At 57.5% G+C, this 15,982-nt stretch overlaps 1 protein-coding gene across 1 annotated transcript in view; it reads right to left on the bottom strand.

Annotated features, from left to right (window-relative positions):
• Window positions 1-13,132, bottom strand: part of EEIG1 (estrogen-induced osteoclastogenesis regulator 1) — a 34,536-nt gene extending 21,404 nt beyond the window's left edge. The window contains exon 1 of the mRNA XM_079789949.1: window positions 12,499-13,132. Within this exon, the coding sequence (XP_079646075.1) occupies window positions 12,499-12,644 (146 nt within the window). The 5' untranslated portion in view covers window positions 12,645-13,132. The remainder of the gene's footprint in view (window positions 1-12,498) is intronic.
• Between the last annotated feature and the right edge of the window lie 2,850 nt (window positions 13,133-15,982).

The following is a 15,982-nucleotide window of genomic DNA, read 5'->3' as shown; positions in this document are numbered from 1 at the left end:
CGTGGACAGCACACTGAGGACTTCAGATCCCTCGGGCTTGGTGGGGAAGCATCAAGGTAAGCAGGAAGGATTCTGGAGTCATATGCACAGGGGTTCGAATCCTGCAACTCACCAGCCCAGAAACTCTGAGATGATCAAAAACCCAGAGGGCAGGGGCCAGCTTCCTGTTTCACAGCACAGGCCCCTGCTCTGCCTTCTGCACCGAGTCCGGCTATGAGGCAGCTTCCCCCCACCCAGGAGATGCATGGGTGCTCTTCTCACTTGGTGACCACGGGCACCCCCCCTGCTCTCACAGCCCCAGAGCAGAGCCGGCCTTTGAAGAGAACCAAAGCAAACTGCCGGCTGCGACAAAGTGCTGGTCCACCCCAAGCACCCGGCGAAGCCCACCCCCACATCAGGTGGCCCAGCCTGGCGCCTGTTTCTCAGGCACCCTCCCAGGAGCCAGGTGTTGCTGAAGCATTAACTCTCTGCAGGCACAACCACCACCCACTTCATAGATGAGCAAACTGAGACTCGGGGTGTCCACAGGTCAACCCAGGAGGCAAGGGGAGATGTGCACCCGCCCCTGTCCTGCAGGATGGCTGGGAAAATGCGCCAAGACATAGACGCCGTTCTCAGGGGCCTGTGGCATCAATGTTCTTGTGCTCTGTGGGCTGACCCTTCACCAGGGAAGAGGCAGCCTTGAGACCAGGCTTACACCAAAGGAGGGGCAGTGACTGGTCAGAGTGCACGGTCACGGATATGGCATTGGGCCAAATCCATCAAGACCTGCTGGTGTCAGGGACCAAGCCAGGTCAATCCAGGACCGGAGGGAGAAATGGGAAAATGCTCCTGTAGAAGTTAACAGCGTCAGCTTCCCGCCTCCTGAGCACTTTCGTCCTATGAGGCACCAACTGAGAGCTCTCCCTGCCTGACCCCCTGGAATCCAGGCTCCAACCCTGGGAGGTAGGTACCACCCAGGTCATAAGTGGGGAAACCGAGGCCCAGAGAGCAGAAGCCACCTGCCCCAGGTCTGTTTGGGAGAGGGCTGTAATCTGAACCCATCGCTGTCTGACCCCAGAATCTCAAACTGGGCCCCCCATGCCAGAGTTGGGTCAGGTTGGAGGGTAGAAATTCAAAGCAAGAGACACAGCTGAGCTGTAACAACAGTTTCCCCTCCCCCAGGACACACGACTAGAGAAAACACAGCGCTTCGGGGTTGGCTGTGCTCAGGCAATTGCCCTTCCTGAGCCCCTGAGACTCCCAGCAGGCCTCCTCACAGATCGTGTGCGTGGGAAACAGAGAGGTCGGGGACGAGGCCAGTCTCTGCCACCCACTGGACACTTGGCCTCTCTGGGCCTCAGTCACTATGCTGCCCTGTCTCATGGGGTTGCTGAGAGGCCTAATGGAAGAACGGGGCCAGGCGCATACCCAAAGGGGACTCATGCTGAATGGGCACATGGCCACCACCGTCAGAAGTGACTCTGAGACAGGTGGTCCAGCAGGAAGCCAGGCATGCAAGGCCCCGACAGAGCCCCCATTTTCCATCCCAGGACCCTGGATCAGGACGTTTCCCCAGGCCTTGAACCTGGCTGGGACGTCCAGGAAGGTGGACGAACAGGTGGCCTAGGTGTGTCTATGCCGCTCCTGGCTGACTCATGCCTGGGTGCTGTTTGAATCATCCCAAGAAAGGAAGAGATCAAAGGGAGGGATCCATATTCCCAGAGCCCGGTTCCTCAAATAGCTAGACTCAAGCAAGTCACGGGATGTCCCGGTCCTCTTGAGCCCCTTCCCAACTCCACAGCCTTTCCTGAAAGCACCCTCCCCCCAACTACTGCGGCTGGACAAATTACTTCCTCTCTGGGCCTGGGTCTTAGGTATGTGGAAAACGGAATGAGGCTCCTGTGTCCCAGAGCATGAGGGTCCTAGTGGCCTTTCTTTACTTACTGCAGGATGGTGTCTAGCACATAGTAGGTGCTCAGTGAGTATCTGATGACTCAGTGACCTTCACAGCCCTGCTCTCTACCAGGGCTGCGTTAGACCTTCTTGCCCTGATATTTCCACTTCCAGGAAAGGAGCCTCCCAGCCCAGATCAGGCATGTCCTCTAGCTCTCTGCAGAGTCTGAGGGGTCTGGGGTCACTGCTCTCTGGACCTACCCCCAGGTGTTCCCACTGCTCCACACAGCTCTCCCCATGGCTCCCTGAACTTCTGAGATGACCAGGAAATCGCCAGTCAGAGTCACATCTCACAGAGCCCGCAGACTCAGGCCTGTTTTTCCAGCCATCCCCCGAGATTCCAACCGCAGGATGAAGGGCTCGGGGTAAGGTGGGACCATGAGGCTCTGACTTACTAAGCTCTACCTTCTCCTTGGACACCTGATTCTCCTGCAGACTTACAGACCAACTCTGGGCCGATCATGCTTCTGTCATTCACTTACCCCACACACATAAGCTGAGCACTTACTACAAGCCAGGCCTGAGTGGGGACACTGGGAATACATCCAGATTAAGCCTGGGTTTCTGTCTTGCCTGCATCCAAAATGGGTGTGGCCATTCTCATCCAAGTCTATGTTGATTCCTCATTAGCTGACACGAAACCCTTGAGAGGTGCTGGAACCCAGGTCAGGCCTTCTCTTGGCATGCAGGGAGAGCATCCAGTCAGCCAAAGGCCCAGCCCCGAAGTAAAGGGTCAGGGCTAGAGCAGGCAGAAGAGGGTGCAGCCTCCCCTCCCCGCCGTGCTCAGCACTTCTCTGAGAGCTGATGTGTCTAATGGTCTCCCCGGCTCATGGGCCCCAAGTCAGAGACCAATGGCTGAACTGGCCATTGCTGGGCCCATTGCAGGGCAGCAGCCTGGCTCTAACCACAAATGTTTGCTGAATGGGTGACCCACAGGAAGAGAGAAGAGAACCAGTTAAAGGCTGAGAGGGAGGAACATGGACCTTTCCTTTCTGCTTCCACCACTGGATCCCCTCCAATAATTGCCAACCACTGCCTGAGCACGTACTCTATGCCCAGGGCTATGCTGGGTACATAATGGGTGTTAACTCATTCAATCCAAGAACCAAGAAGGAGCTTATTACCCCATTTCACAGACGAGGAAAGCAAGGCTCAGACAGATCCTGTGGTCTGGCAGCCTCAGGAGCCCGCCCTCTCTCTGAATGGCCACACTCCACAGCCCAACAGCCCCAGCAGGGTTTGCAAGAGACAGAAGAGCCCCAGCCAAAGAAGACTGCTGGCAGCTGCCAAGATGACTTACGGTCTCATAAACAGGTCTGATGGTTTAGGCTGCCCCGCCAGAAAGACCCTGGGAAGGCCCACGGACGTCCTCTAAGCCTCTAGGCACCCAAGGAGGATTCTCACTTTTGTCTCGAGAACTTTGGCACCAGCACCAGCACAGGTGTGGGCGTCTCAAGGCTGTTTCTGACACAGGCATGTGCAAACAGCGTCAGTGCACAGCTTGCAGATAGCCAAACAGTCTCGTGCGGCCAGCCCCCAAGAAGCAGGACTTCACAGGCCTTAGAGGCCCCTTCCAGACATGACTGCCACCCCCACAAAGATGACATCATCCTGACTTGCACCAGGATGGGTGCGTTTTAGTGGATTGCTTCTGAACTTTACACAAATGGCATCCACAGCACGTTCTCATCTCCAGCTTCCTTTCCTCAACATTGTTGGTGACCCTCGGCCCTGTTTTGAGGAGCAGCAGCAGCTTGTTCGTGCCCACTGTGCACAGCAGGCTCCAGTTTTGTTTTCAATCATCCCATGATGGCAGAGGTGGGAAGCCACCCATCTCAGATGACAGCCATCTCCCCTTCTGCCACCTGGAGCCCCAAGTGGTCACCACCCCCCTGGCTGCCCTTGGTGGTTCTAAAGTACAAATCTGGTTCCGGTTCACACTCTTCTATGTCTGCCCTCAGATAAGGTCCCAGCCCCTCCCATGGCCTTCCCTGACTCCAAGCCCCCAGGCCAGCCCCCAGGCCACTGGCTCTTCCCTGCTCAGCACACTTGCCTTTGCCTTAGTCTGCCCTGGGCTGCTCTACTCCCACCAACCGCTAACCACTAACCTGCTCATCCTGGGACCAAGCCTAGCATCATTTCTTGGGGAGGGGACTTGCTGGGGCAGGGCTGTGTCCCCAGGAACCAGAACAGGGCCCTACATATAGAAGTGCTCAGGAAATTGCCCCTGAGGGACTAAGGTTTGGGGAGCTACAGGTGTGCTGCGCTGGGTCTGCAGAGAAGTCCAGCACTGTCAGAGAGGAAGTGGTGGGAGGTGAGGGCGCCTTGCGTGCGAACAGGACCCAGACTTCCGCCCTCCCCAGTTCCTTCCCAGCACCGAGCCAAACCTCTCAGCAGGTTTAGTCTGTTTTCAGTTGCCAGGTGCCTGGCCCTGTGGGGAGCAGGTGCCCTGATCTCAAGTAGCTTTCCTGCCTCTAGATGAGTACCCGCACCCCATTTGTTGGAGGAGGAACCCAAGGCTGAGAGGACAAGACACTTGGCCATGGTCACAGAGTCACAGGGCAGCTGCCAAGGTCCAATTGAAGAGCCTGGGGCAGTCTACCCCCCTCCTCCTCCCCATCATCCACAGATGGTCCATCCAATACAACCCAGTGGTGCCCCAGCTGCCTTGGACTTAGGCGAGGGCTGCTCCTGACACAGACTGATACCTCTGGCACCAATGGGGAGGGGCTGGACCCCAGCAGCTGGCAGTAGCCAGCACACAGTACAGCACCATCAGCGCCCATGCTGGTTCAGTGCCAAGGAAAAAATGCCCCAGCCCTGCACTGGGCCAACCCGTGGCAGGAAGCACCAGGACCAAGATGCCCACGGTCCGGGGTAGGAGCTAAGAGGTGTGAGCGGGGATTGTTGTGTCCTGAGATGAGGGCCCACAGTGAGTGTGCAAGGCCCAAAGGAGCCCGGGAAGGCTTCCTAGATGAAGCAGGGCAGGGAACGTGAGGACAAGGCTACTGAAAAAGCCAAAATAAGAGCATACGGTGTGGTGGAAGCAAGGGGATGCCAACAGGGGCAGGGGCCTCCCCTCACCTGAGGGACCCCTGTCTTTCTCACCCGCTCCCCTGCCCTCCACCTCATGTGGGAGTTGTCCTCTGCTTGCCAGAGTGGGTGCCAGAGCTGAATGTGCAGAAGCCTCCCCCAGCCCAGCCCAGCCCAGCCCCATCCAGGGGGAGCACTCCAGCTCTCACTGGCTCAGAGCCCTGCACCCCAGGGCAGGGTAGGGGTGCCAACAGACCCCACCGGGGGCCCTGAACTCCAGCATGAGGCCCCTGCTCCTTAGACGCTAGGTGTGCTCCTCACCTGCCCGACTCCCACAGAGGGCAAAGAGAGAGCCCCATTTGGGAAGTACCCTCTCCCCACAACACCCCAGTCAGTCCTGGCCCACAAGGAGGGGCAATTGAGGTGCACCATCCAGCCCACTGCCATGACTCAGCCCAGGGACGAGAGGGCGAACTGCAGTGAGTACCGTGCTTCTCCCATGTGCCAGGAGCCCAGCTGGATATCTGACAGGCATTATCTCCCTGTGACCTCCAAGAACACTGGGAGGCAGGCACCGGCAGCCCTGCTGGGTAGGGAGGGCTACTGAGGCTTAGGGACTAAGTCTCTTGCCCAAGGTCACACAGGCAGCAAAAGGCAGAATGAGGATGGGAACATTTTGCCTGTCTGAATACGCAGAAAGTCGTCCATTGGAGCTCCTTCCTCCTAGTGCTAGAATAATCTGACTAGAGAGCCTGAGGCTGGCTACTACCTGTTGATATCTGGGAGGGGTGGGGGTTAGATGGAGACGACACAACAGGTGGTTCCAGCCTGCACTTGAGATGTGTTCCAAGCCCAGGATGCCAAAAGCTCAGAGCAGAGACCCAGGCCAGGCACAGGCTGGGCAGCTTCAGGCCTCACTCGCCAAAGCCACCAATAGCATAGTGAGACCTCGTGGAGAGACAGGAGTCACAGACCTCAGGTTACAGAGCACATCAGGGGCCCCGGGGACAGGTCTGGTATCCCCACAACCCAAAGCACTTGCCAGGCAAGGCCCTTAATGAAGAGAGATACCCTTCCCCCCACCGCACCTTTGTTCAGGGTCTCTTTCTGCATGGATCTGATGTCTCTCCCCGGCTCAAGCCTTTCTGTGGCTGTCTGGGTGAGATGAGGATAAATCTATGCTGGTTACCATGGGTGTTAGACTGCCCGGCCCCAGCAACAGGCGAGTGACCACAGGTTTCACCACATGGCAGTCACCAGACACCACACACTGAGTCCCTGGATTCCTCAGGCCCAAGAACAGACACACTAGTAGCAATCACAAGGCCCAGGCAGAACTTCCTGAATGTAAGTCAGGACTTCCAGGTACTGAACAAGCAGAGTTCAAAGGCACTCAGGGCCCCTGGCCACCCACAGACTCACAGCGTGGCTGCTGCTCAGAACCCCTGGCCCGGGGAACTTCCCGGACAGGCCTCAGGGAACTCCACGGAGTCAGATCACCTCGGGCCAGGCCTCTGCCAGTGCCAGGCTGCAGGGCAGATTACAGGGGCTGCCACGTTGGCACCTGCAATGCTGTGGCCAGTGGCTGCAAAGGCCAGGTCCAAGGAGCAGATACCAAGGCCAGGCGCAGGCTGGGTAGCTTCAGGCTTCACCAAGGGCACCAGCAGCATGGTCTGGCCCCAAGGGAAACCAATAGCTGGCCTGATGCCACCGCCTAGCTGGCAGGGGTGGCCTCTGTGCCTGCCAGCACGACTTCTCTCCACAGGGGTCCGCCTCCTCATACACCCCCCCCCCCCCAACTGCACATGGAAGGCCTTCCACAGGGACCCCAGCGACGAGGCTGGCCCGAGTAAAATGAGGGAGGCAGACCATGGTCAGGGATCTGAGGGTAGGCAGTGGGGCCAGGAGAAGCCTAGAGCAGGCAGCTGCAAAGCCCCTTGGGCCAAAAACTGCCAGATTTTCCAATTTAAAAGACACCGAAAGTCTGGATTTTTATGTCGCAAAAACTATTAGAGCACTGTATGAGGCAAAAGACAGCCCGGCTACGTTTGGCTACTGTGCACCCTCTGAACTTCCATCTTCCGGCACCTACCAAGTGCTAGATGTGGTGCCAAGCACTTCAAGATGAGGAAGCCCACCTGCCCACTCTGCCTGCCACTGCCCAGCCAACTCCACTGTCCCTCACTGGGTATGTCAGGCCTTCTCCCTTTCATCTTCTCCACCAGCAGCCAAGAGCCATCAGCCTAATTGGCAAACCAGGCCACACTGCTTCCTTGCCCCTTGGATAGATCCCCAAGGTCAGGAACGGTCCAGCCCCCCGACCCCCCATATCTTCATTCACTCCAGCCCCTTCCTGCCCTCTGTGCACCCCTACCATGCCAGCCCTTTGCCTAGACCACTGACCGGGTGCTTTGTAGCCAAGGGCCTCGACCCTAAAGGCTCTTCCCAACCTCTCTCCATCCAATTCTCCTTGGCCTTCCAGGTTCCTCCTAAGAGCCAGTTACTCACGGACGCCCTCCTCCCATTGCAATGATGTGCCCCATCGTAAAATCATGAGCTCCATGAAGTCAAGGACTGTGTCCAGCCTGGGGTGGGTGCCCAATCAGCACCTGTCAAACAAATGGACAGGTGACTGCACAGAAATGCCTTCCCCAATTGGTCCACCAGAATCTAATGGAATTCTGGGGAGGACCTGTCCCAGATCGACCTGCCTCGGATGTCTCTGTGATGCACTGGCCCCACTCCACGGGGAGTTTCATGGGAGCAGGGCTGTCTGGTCCCATTTATCTCTGTAAGCCCACGACACCAAGGGGTGCTCAATAAACGTGGCCTCCTCCTCCCTCTCCATACTCGGTCTCCAGTGCTCCTGCTCTGTGACAGAAAATGAATGCCCTGCCTTCCTTGGGATCCCACAGCACCTCCACATCCCCGCCCCCTCAACCCCAAGGGACAAACCAACTGTGTCCCTCCACACCAAGATGTATGTGAGAGCAGGCATACCAGGCTAGCAGATTGCAGCGGCATTCAGCAGCCTTTTCCAAGGAGGGAGGGAGAGGAAGCCTTGGGGAATCGGAGGCCCGGCCAAGCCTGTGGTGTATGTGCAAAGACTTGGCTTGGCCAGACCTGGGCACCGGGCCTCCAGCTGCAGAATTGACCTGTCCGAGGCCTTCTTCATGCCCAAAAATCTCAAGCATCCCTCCGAGGCCTCCCATTCCAGCTGGTTCAAAGCCTGGCCCACGGAGGGAAGGCAGTGCTGGTGCTGGGAGCAGGCGTGCCCTCTTTCAACAGGTTGCCCAAATAAAAACCCCTCTGAAGAGACAACTGAAGATTCGAAGCTGCCAAAAAAGAAGGGAAGGGGGAGGTGTCTCCCCAAGTCACACAGTCTGTTTCTTGGAGAGCCTGGCACCCAAGTCCAGAGCAGAAGGAGCCCCTCCTCTCTTTCTGGTCCTGCCTGTCCCCTTCATACAAAAAGGGGACCGAGGTCAGGGCCAAACCAGAAGACGCCCAGCTGTGCCCTTAGCTCCTGCCATGAAGTGACCCAAATAAGCCATTTCTCTGCCCCAGGCCTCAGTTTCCTCATGTGTTGGCTGAGGAGACACTCTGCCTGTCTCCTCCAGAGAGGACTTGCTGTAAGGTAAATCAACACCTCCCTCTAACTCCCTTCCCTGACACCACCCGCCACGTGCACGGGGCAGGCCATAGGACCAGTGCCAGCTGGACACAGAGACCTCTCAGGATGACTGGAATTCTGCCTGCCTGAAGGACAGACTAGCTTGAGGCTGGAAAGTGGCTCCCAGACCACCCTGAGGAGACCACAGCCCAACCCACTGCTTCTAGCCTCACCAGACTTGGCTGGGGCCTCCGGATACTCCCCACCCCCTGGGGACCCCTGGAAGAGCCGCCCAGATGCCATTTGGATGCACCAGCTTAGAAGGCCTCCCTCGGGGCAGGGTCCTTGGCACATGCTCACTATACCAGCCTGTGCCTGGCCCCAAATCCATGGCAGTGACTTCCGTCCCACCCCCATCTGTGTCCCCAGGGCCCCTTATCCTCAGATCTCACAGGATCTAGCTCAGTGCCTCAAAATTATCCATATCTGGATTTTCCTATTACCCCCAACCCACTGAAAAGTATCTTCTTCAAAGGTCTGGGGACATCACATGGGGCCGGAGCTGCTTCCAGTCCTCCGCCACCAAGGCAAGGCAGGACTTTCTAGCTGGATCAGCCCACATGTAAATCACAGTTCTGCTACTCCCTGGCTGGGTGACATGGGCCAGTCACTTTAGGTCTCCTGACCCCAGTTTCCTCATCAACTCATGGGATGGTTTGAAGATCACGCACTGGATGTGCTCAGCAGGTGCCTGGCATATGGTAAATGAACAATCAAAGGCAGTTTAAACCCTAATGCTAAAAGGGTTATTTTCCCAATTAAATTACCAGCTGAGTGACCTACAGCATGTGGCTTCACCTCTCTGGCCTTGGTGCCTCTCTGGATGGCCAAGAGGATTAACGGACCTGCCATTTGCAAACTCTGCGATTGGACCTTGGCAGCTGCCCTATGACTCTCAGCACAGCACCTGGCACATAGCACGGGCGCTCAGAACATGGTCGCTGTGAGGGCTATGGTTCGTAAGGAGGCGTCAGAAAGACGACGCTGGGAACAGTGCAACAAACCACCTGCTCTACCTGCTCAAAATGGGTCAGGCTCGAGCTGTGTACCCGGCTGTTGCTATGGCACCCAGCACATAGGAAAACACTCCAACTAGGAAGGCGGGTGCTGCATGGGTGGGGCCTCAAGCCTGCTTCTCTCAGACACCACCATGCGGCTGCCACCAGTCTCTGGGCTATCTAAGGGCTCCCTGGCGTTGAGGCAAGTATACTACTGGATTTGGGTCCAGGAACTAAGCAAGACTCATCACCCCAACCCTACCCCAACTCCAAAACATTGGAGCCTGTTCATTGGAGGGGTAGGCTGTGAGATGGGGCTCTCAGCTTACAGACCAGCATGGGTGGGATTGGAGTGGAGGGGTTAATTAAAAAACAAAACAAAACACCAGAAACCCCTATCTCCTGAGCAAAATCCAAAGCTCTAAAGCAGCCTCAGATCCCAACACTGATGTCTGCTCCCTCCAGCCACACCTGTGCAGCAGCAAACAGGCACCCAGAGTCCAGCTTTGGGGGGGCTCAATGTCAGCTCTTCCCTCCTCAGCCCCACTCAGGTTTCATCCACAATGAGGGCTGGGAAAGGCTGTTAGGGCTGGGCCTGGTTCAGGGAATCCATGGCCCGTTGCCAAGAGGGAAGAAGGGAAGGCAGAGGTGAAATCTAGCAGCTGTGGGCTGAGACCTGGAACTTTCCAGATTTTCCCGGATGAGGGGACAGGTTTTAGAGCAATGGAAAGGCAAACAGGTAGGGTGACAGTGGCCCCAGGGCTTAGGAGGCCAGGAGAGACCTCAGCCTGCGACTGAATATCAATTCCTCAGTAGGATCCAAGACCCCCAGCTCACATGTAGGCCTCCTGCTGACTCTAGCTGGTCCCCCTAAGACCTGGGAGGGGCTAAGGGTGGGCCCCTCTGCCATAGAAACAACCGATGCAACTATTTGCTGAGCCAGACATGGCATATACATTATTCATTCCCCCTCACAACTCTAGGGGTGAGTGTGACCTCTCCCATTTCACAGAATAGGAAACTAAGGCTCAAAGGCAGAACAGATAATGGTTAAAAGCACATCCTGAGTTTGAATCTGGGCTCTGCTGTATTAATTCAAGCAAATCACTCCCTCTCTGAGCATTAGTTTCCATCTCTATAAAATGGGGATAATAGCCCTGGCTGGGTGGCTCAGTTGGTTGGAGCGTCGTCCACACACCAAATGGTGGTGGGTTCGATTCCTGGTCAGGGCACATACCCACCCCAGGTTTCAGGTTGGATCCCTGGTCGGGGAGCGTTCGAGTAGCAACCAATTGATATTTCTCTCTCACATCAATGTTTCTCTCTCTCTAAAATCAATCAATCAATAAAATGGGGATAATAATCCTACAGTCCCACCCCCAACCCAACCTCCACCCTGTTCCATGGCGTAGTCAAAGAACTAAGCGAAAGGTGCTAGTAAAATGGAGAGCAGAGCCCCAATAACTGCTGGTTGTTGGAATGACAGAGGTTAGGTAACTTGCCCCAAGACACCCAGCCAGTGAGTGGGCAACCCCAGGCCCCGTCCCTGAAGCCCTGGGCTGTGGGTGGCCCCGGGATCACAGGCTTCCTAAGCCACCGTATATCCACCACCCATCCCCACTACCCACCCCTCAACAAAGGGCAGCTCTGGGCTGAATTCCTCAGATAAGCAGCTCCCAGCAGACTGGATAACCTCCAGGCCTGAGTGGGCCCAAATGCACCAAAAAGGCACCCCACCCTGTCCACACCAGAGATTCCTACATCTGGGTTAGGCTGCATGGTTCTCCTCCCAACAGAACATTCAACCACCAGATACATCCAACAGGTCTCCAAACAAGCCAAGTTCCGCTGCAGCTGACAACTGCCTACTGACAAGTCCCTGGCAAGCCACTTACTTCCTTTTCCTGGGCCTCAGTTTCTCCCTCTGTTAACAAGCACCCCACCTCAGAACCGTGGTGCGGCTCCAGCTGACTGGGTCCACAGGGAGGCCCAAGGAGCAGAGGGACAGAGCAGGGAAGGGAACCAGTGTGTCCTAGGCACCGGGCCAGGCCTTCTATCTGCTGAAACATCGCCACAACACTCACAGACACCTGTATTGGGCCCAGAAAGTGACACAGCAAGGACTCAAACCCCGCTCTGTCCAACTCCAAGGCACGCTCCTGGTGGGCCAGGACTGTGTGACCCAGTCAGTGGCAGTTGCCCTCATCTATGAGCTGGGCAGCTGGACCTGCAGGACGGGGAACACAAAACCGAAGTTGATCAAACCTCTTTCAGAGAGGGCTGCAACCTCCTTGGCAAGGGCATTTGCAATGCAAAGCAGCCCAGCTCCAGCTAGACGAGGACTGTCACTCAGAGGGGGCTGGGCGTGCCAAAATCCAGCTACCTCCCTCCAGGCAGACCGGGGGTGGGGAGGTAGGGGGGTGGTACCTGGGGTCTGGCCTTCCCAGAGCTGGGAGTGCCCGGGAAACTGTGGCTGCCCCGGGGCTCTAAATCACAGGACAGCCTGAGTGGCCATCTGGGTGCAAGGTGGCCTGGAACAATCCTCCCCATCTCAGCCTCTCATGCACAAACCCACTGGGCTCTGTGCAGGTCTGCAGAATGGAGCTACAGCAGGCTGCATGTAGCGCCCCAAGAGAGGGCTGAAAAACAGACTCCCTGCACAGGGGTGCGGGCACCCGGTCAGAGCCCTCAGGCCCAGACCTCCCAGATCGTTCAGCCCTGCCTGCCTGGTGCAAACTTGTCCCAGACACACATAACCTTCAGGACTCTCTGGGCCCCAAGGGGCGCTCCCACACTCGCCCAGTGACTAGATGTCGCTTATCACCCCCCTCCCCTGCGGGCCAGGCTGCCCCAGCTCCTCACCTGGACGATAAGCTGACAAAATCCCCGCCATCCAGCAGTCGGACCTTGCAGAAGAGGACCCCGTTCACGAAGGGGACCGCCGTCAACTCCTCCAGGGTGAAAGTGGTTTGGAATTTGAACTTCTTCTTCTTCATCAAGAAAGCCATGAGCGAGTTCCCTGAGTCTGAAGCCCCGAAGGCCAAAAAAAAGGGGGAGGGCCAGAAATCCCCAGGATTCCTTTCCCTACACCACACCCCCTCCTCAAAACACCAGAGCCGGATCCCGCCCAGATGGTGGCGGAGGCGGCAGAGCAGGCAGGGATCCGAGTCCGAGGGCCCGGGTCTGAGCGAGCAGTCCCGTTCGCGGGTCGGCTGGCTTCACCCTCGGGGAGCTGGGGCTCGGAGGGGCCCGGAGTGGCCAGGGGCGGCACCGGCACGTGAGAAGCGGGACATGGCCCGAGAAGCAGGGACAGGAGTGGCGCGCGGCGTGCGGGTGGCCGCGCGGGCGGGCAGCATCCCGACCCGCGGTCCCCGAAGAGCTCACGTCGCGCGGCTGAGCGTGGCGGGCAGACCGGTGAGACTGAGGGCAGCAGGCGGACCGGTGAGGCCGAGGGCGGCGGGCGGACCCGCCCCCGCCTCGCTGGCGGCCGGGGGAGGCGCCCTCACTGCACACGCCCCCGCACTCGGGTGCCCGGCGGCCGGCGCAGGTGAGTCCGAGAAGACTGAGGACACCCCCAGGAGGCGGCCGGGAGCCCTGGGGGGCCTCTCTGGGAGGCGCGCTGGGGACACTCCGGGCTGGAAACGTCCGGCCACGACCCCTCCAGGCCGGCACTGGGCCCGGCCCCAGGCAGGGAGGGTGCCGCCTCCTCTCGGTCCTGGGTCCCGCACCGCGGGCCCCGGCGGAGCTGAGGCGCCCTTCCGGCCGGCCGGCGGCACCGCCTCGCCTGCCGCCTCTACACAGCCCTCTGCGAGCTGCAGCGCCGGCGCCTGCGCTCCCGACGCCGCGACCCAGAGCTAGTGCTGCGCGGCGCCGCGGCGAGAATGCCGAGGCCCAGCACCGCCGCCCGCGGAGCCGCGGCCGCGCGGGAGGGGCGGGGCGCCGGCGGCCTAGCTCGTCCACGATTGGGTGGCCCGGCGGAGCGGGCGCGGAGCGTGATTGGTGGTTGGCGTCGTGGGGCGGGACTTGGAGAGGCAGAGACGGGACGGGGCTCTTGGATTGGTGCACCGCGAGGCTGGGCTCGCCTCCTCGGTCGGGGCGGAGCGGAGTGAAAGAGAGAGGGGCCGCGGGAAGGCAGTGGGAGGTCGCAGGGCGGGAAGCCGGGGCTGGCAGAGCAAGGAGGAGGGCACGAGCGAAGAAAAAAAGAAACAATGAAGAGAAGCAGCAATATGAACACTATGGCTAGAATGGCCCTCTAGTGTCCCCCGCGACCTGAGCTCACTGACCATTTAATTAAACCCAGAAGGTAGCAAGTCCCATCCCCCCCTCCCAGAAAACACACCAGAGAGGTGGGGGGACTAGATCAAGCAGGTCTTACAGCGTCTTTATCTCTAGTTCTCAGCTCTGAGGAGACAAGTGTCTGCAGATGCTTCGCGGAGGGGTTGATTTGGAGCTCTTCGCCACCAACCTGTGATAGACCCAGCTTCTTCCATCCCAAACTGCTATCCAAAGCCTTTTGTTATTGCCTAGATAAGAAGCTAACTAGATTCACTGCCCTCGGTGCAGAGACCGCTTCCGGAGCCTTGAACCTCCCAGGCCTGCTACATACTGTAGTTCATTCATTCGGTCCCCAAATGCAGTGAGTCTGGTGGGCCTGCGCCCTCCAACCTCTCCAAGCTCAAGAACAAGTGAAGCAGACCGCGACTAACTGGCGGATGAGAATTGTAATAGGGGGCTTACAGGGAACTGGGGGTGCTCAGTGGAGGCAGGGTGGTGGGGATGGGGACTCAGAAGGCTTCTGACACAAAATAATCCAAGGCACCCACTGGATGCATGCGCTGGCTTAGACAGGGTCCAGGCAGAGGGAGCCTCCAGAGGCCCAGCGGCCAGAGAGAACAGTGCCCACAGAAAGCTATGAGTACCCCCATCGGGCTGCATTTTGGCAATAGGGGGCGGGGAAGCAATTTGGCAAGTGATGCGGATGGCCCATCGGGCGTGGCTCAGTGGTTGAGTGTGGACCTAGGAACCAGGAAGTCCCGGTTGGATTCCTGGTCAGGGCACACTACCCGGTTGTGGGCTGGATCCCCAGTAGGGGGCATGCAGGAGGAAGCCCATCCATGATTCTCTCTCATCATTGATGTTTCTCTCTCTCTCTCTCTCTCTCTCTCTCTCTCTCTCTCTCTCTCTCTCCCTTCATCTCTGAAATCAATACAAACATATTAAAAAAGAGATGGGGCTGGAAAGTCTGTAGTGGCTGGATCTTGAGTCTTGCAGACCACAGGCAGGAAAGGAGTCATTCACACATTTTGAGCAGGAGAGTGACCCGGACAGATTTTTTGTTGTAAAGAGCGCTCTGCGGCAGGTGGAATGGAGGGGAGAAGATGGGAAACAGGTGAAGGGCCTGTTGTGATCCAGGCAAGAGATGAGGATGGTGGCACCTCAGCGCTGGGGGGAAACCAGCGGATGGGTCTGAGGGGAATTTGAGAGACAGAATCGATTAGGCTTGGAGATGAGTTAGGTCCAGACACGTAACTGGAGAACTCAGATTTCTGATTTCTTCCTGCTTCCTAGCCAGAAAACTGGGTGTCAACCTGTACAGGGTGGGGCAAAGTAGGTTGACAGTTGTTTGTATGGACAATAGTACAATAAGAAATAATAAAACACGAATAAACTGGTTTGCATACTCACAACTGTAAACCTACTTTTGCCCCACCCTGTATTTCTCTCCAGTTTATCCCATAATTTAGAAAACACCAGATAGAAGAATAATGATATTAGCAGCTCCCATTTATGTACCCCCATCTACAGCCAAGGAAGTGGAGGTCTGGTGACTTTACATGGGGTGTGTTCTCATTAATCCTGGCTGGGCCTGCTCCACAGGGCAAGAGCCTATGGCTACCTGACCCCACGAGGAGATTTCAGAAGAGGGAGCCAGCCAACGATGTCCCAAGACCTGGCTGGCTCCTCAGCTGTGACCTTGAGTAACCCTAGGCCACTCTAACAGGAAGCAGGGTGGGGGCCCGGCTGCCAGACTTAGCTCTGGTGGGTATTCATCTCTTTGCAACCTCAGGGCTGGGAACCCAGGAAGTTTCCCTTCCTTCATTTCCCAGATGGTGCCTGGGGTAGGGAGAGAGTGTGATATCAGAATAGGATGCTTCATCTGGGGTGAAACAAGCTTGGATTCGAGTCCTAGCTCCACTGCAGTGAATACCAACCTTCCCAGAAAACATTAAGGGCTTCAAGAGACTGTGCCTGCAAACGGCTTAGGCCTGGAGGGACGTAAGGATCTGAAAGTGGTCATCAGGGACTCCAGGCTAGCACCTCCATACTTCTCCAACCACCCCCTCCT

The sequence above is a fragment of the Cnephaeus nilssonii genome (genome assembly GCF_951640355.1).
Source record: "Cnephaeus nilssonii genome assembly, chromosome: 14".
In the NCBI taxonomy this organism is placed as follows: Eukaryota; Metazoa; Chordata; class Mammalia; order Chiroptera; family Vespertilionidae; genus Cnephaeus; species Cnephaeus nilssonii.
This window is presented reverse-complemented; position numbering and strand designations above follow the sequence as displayed.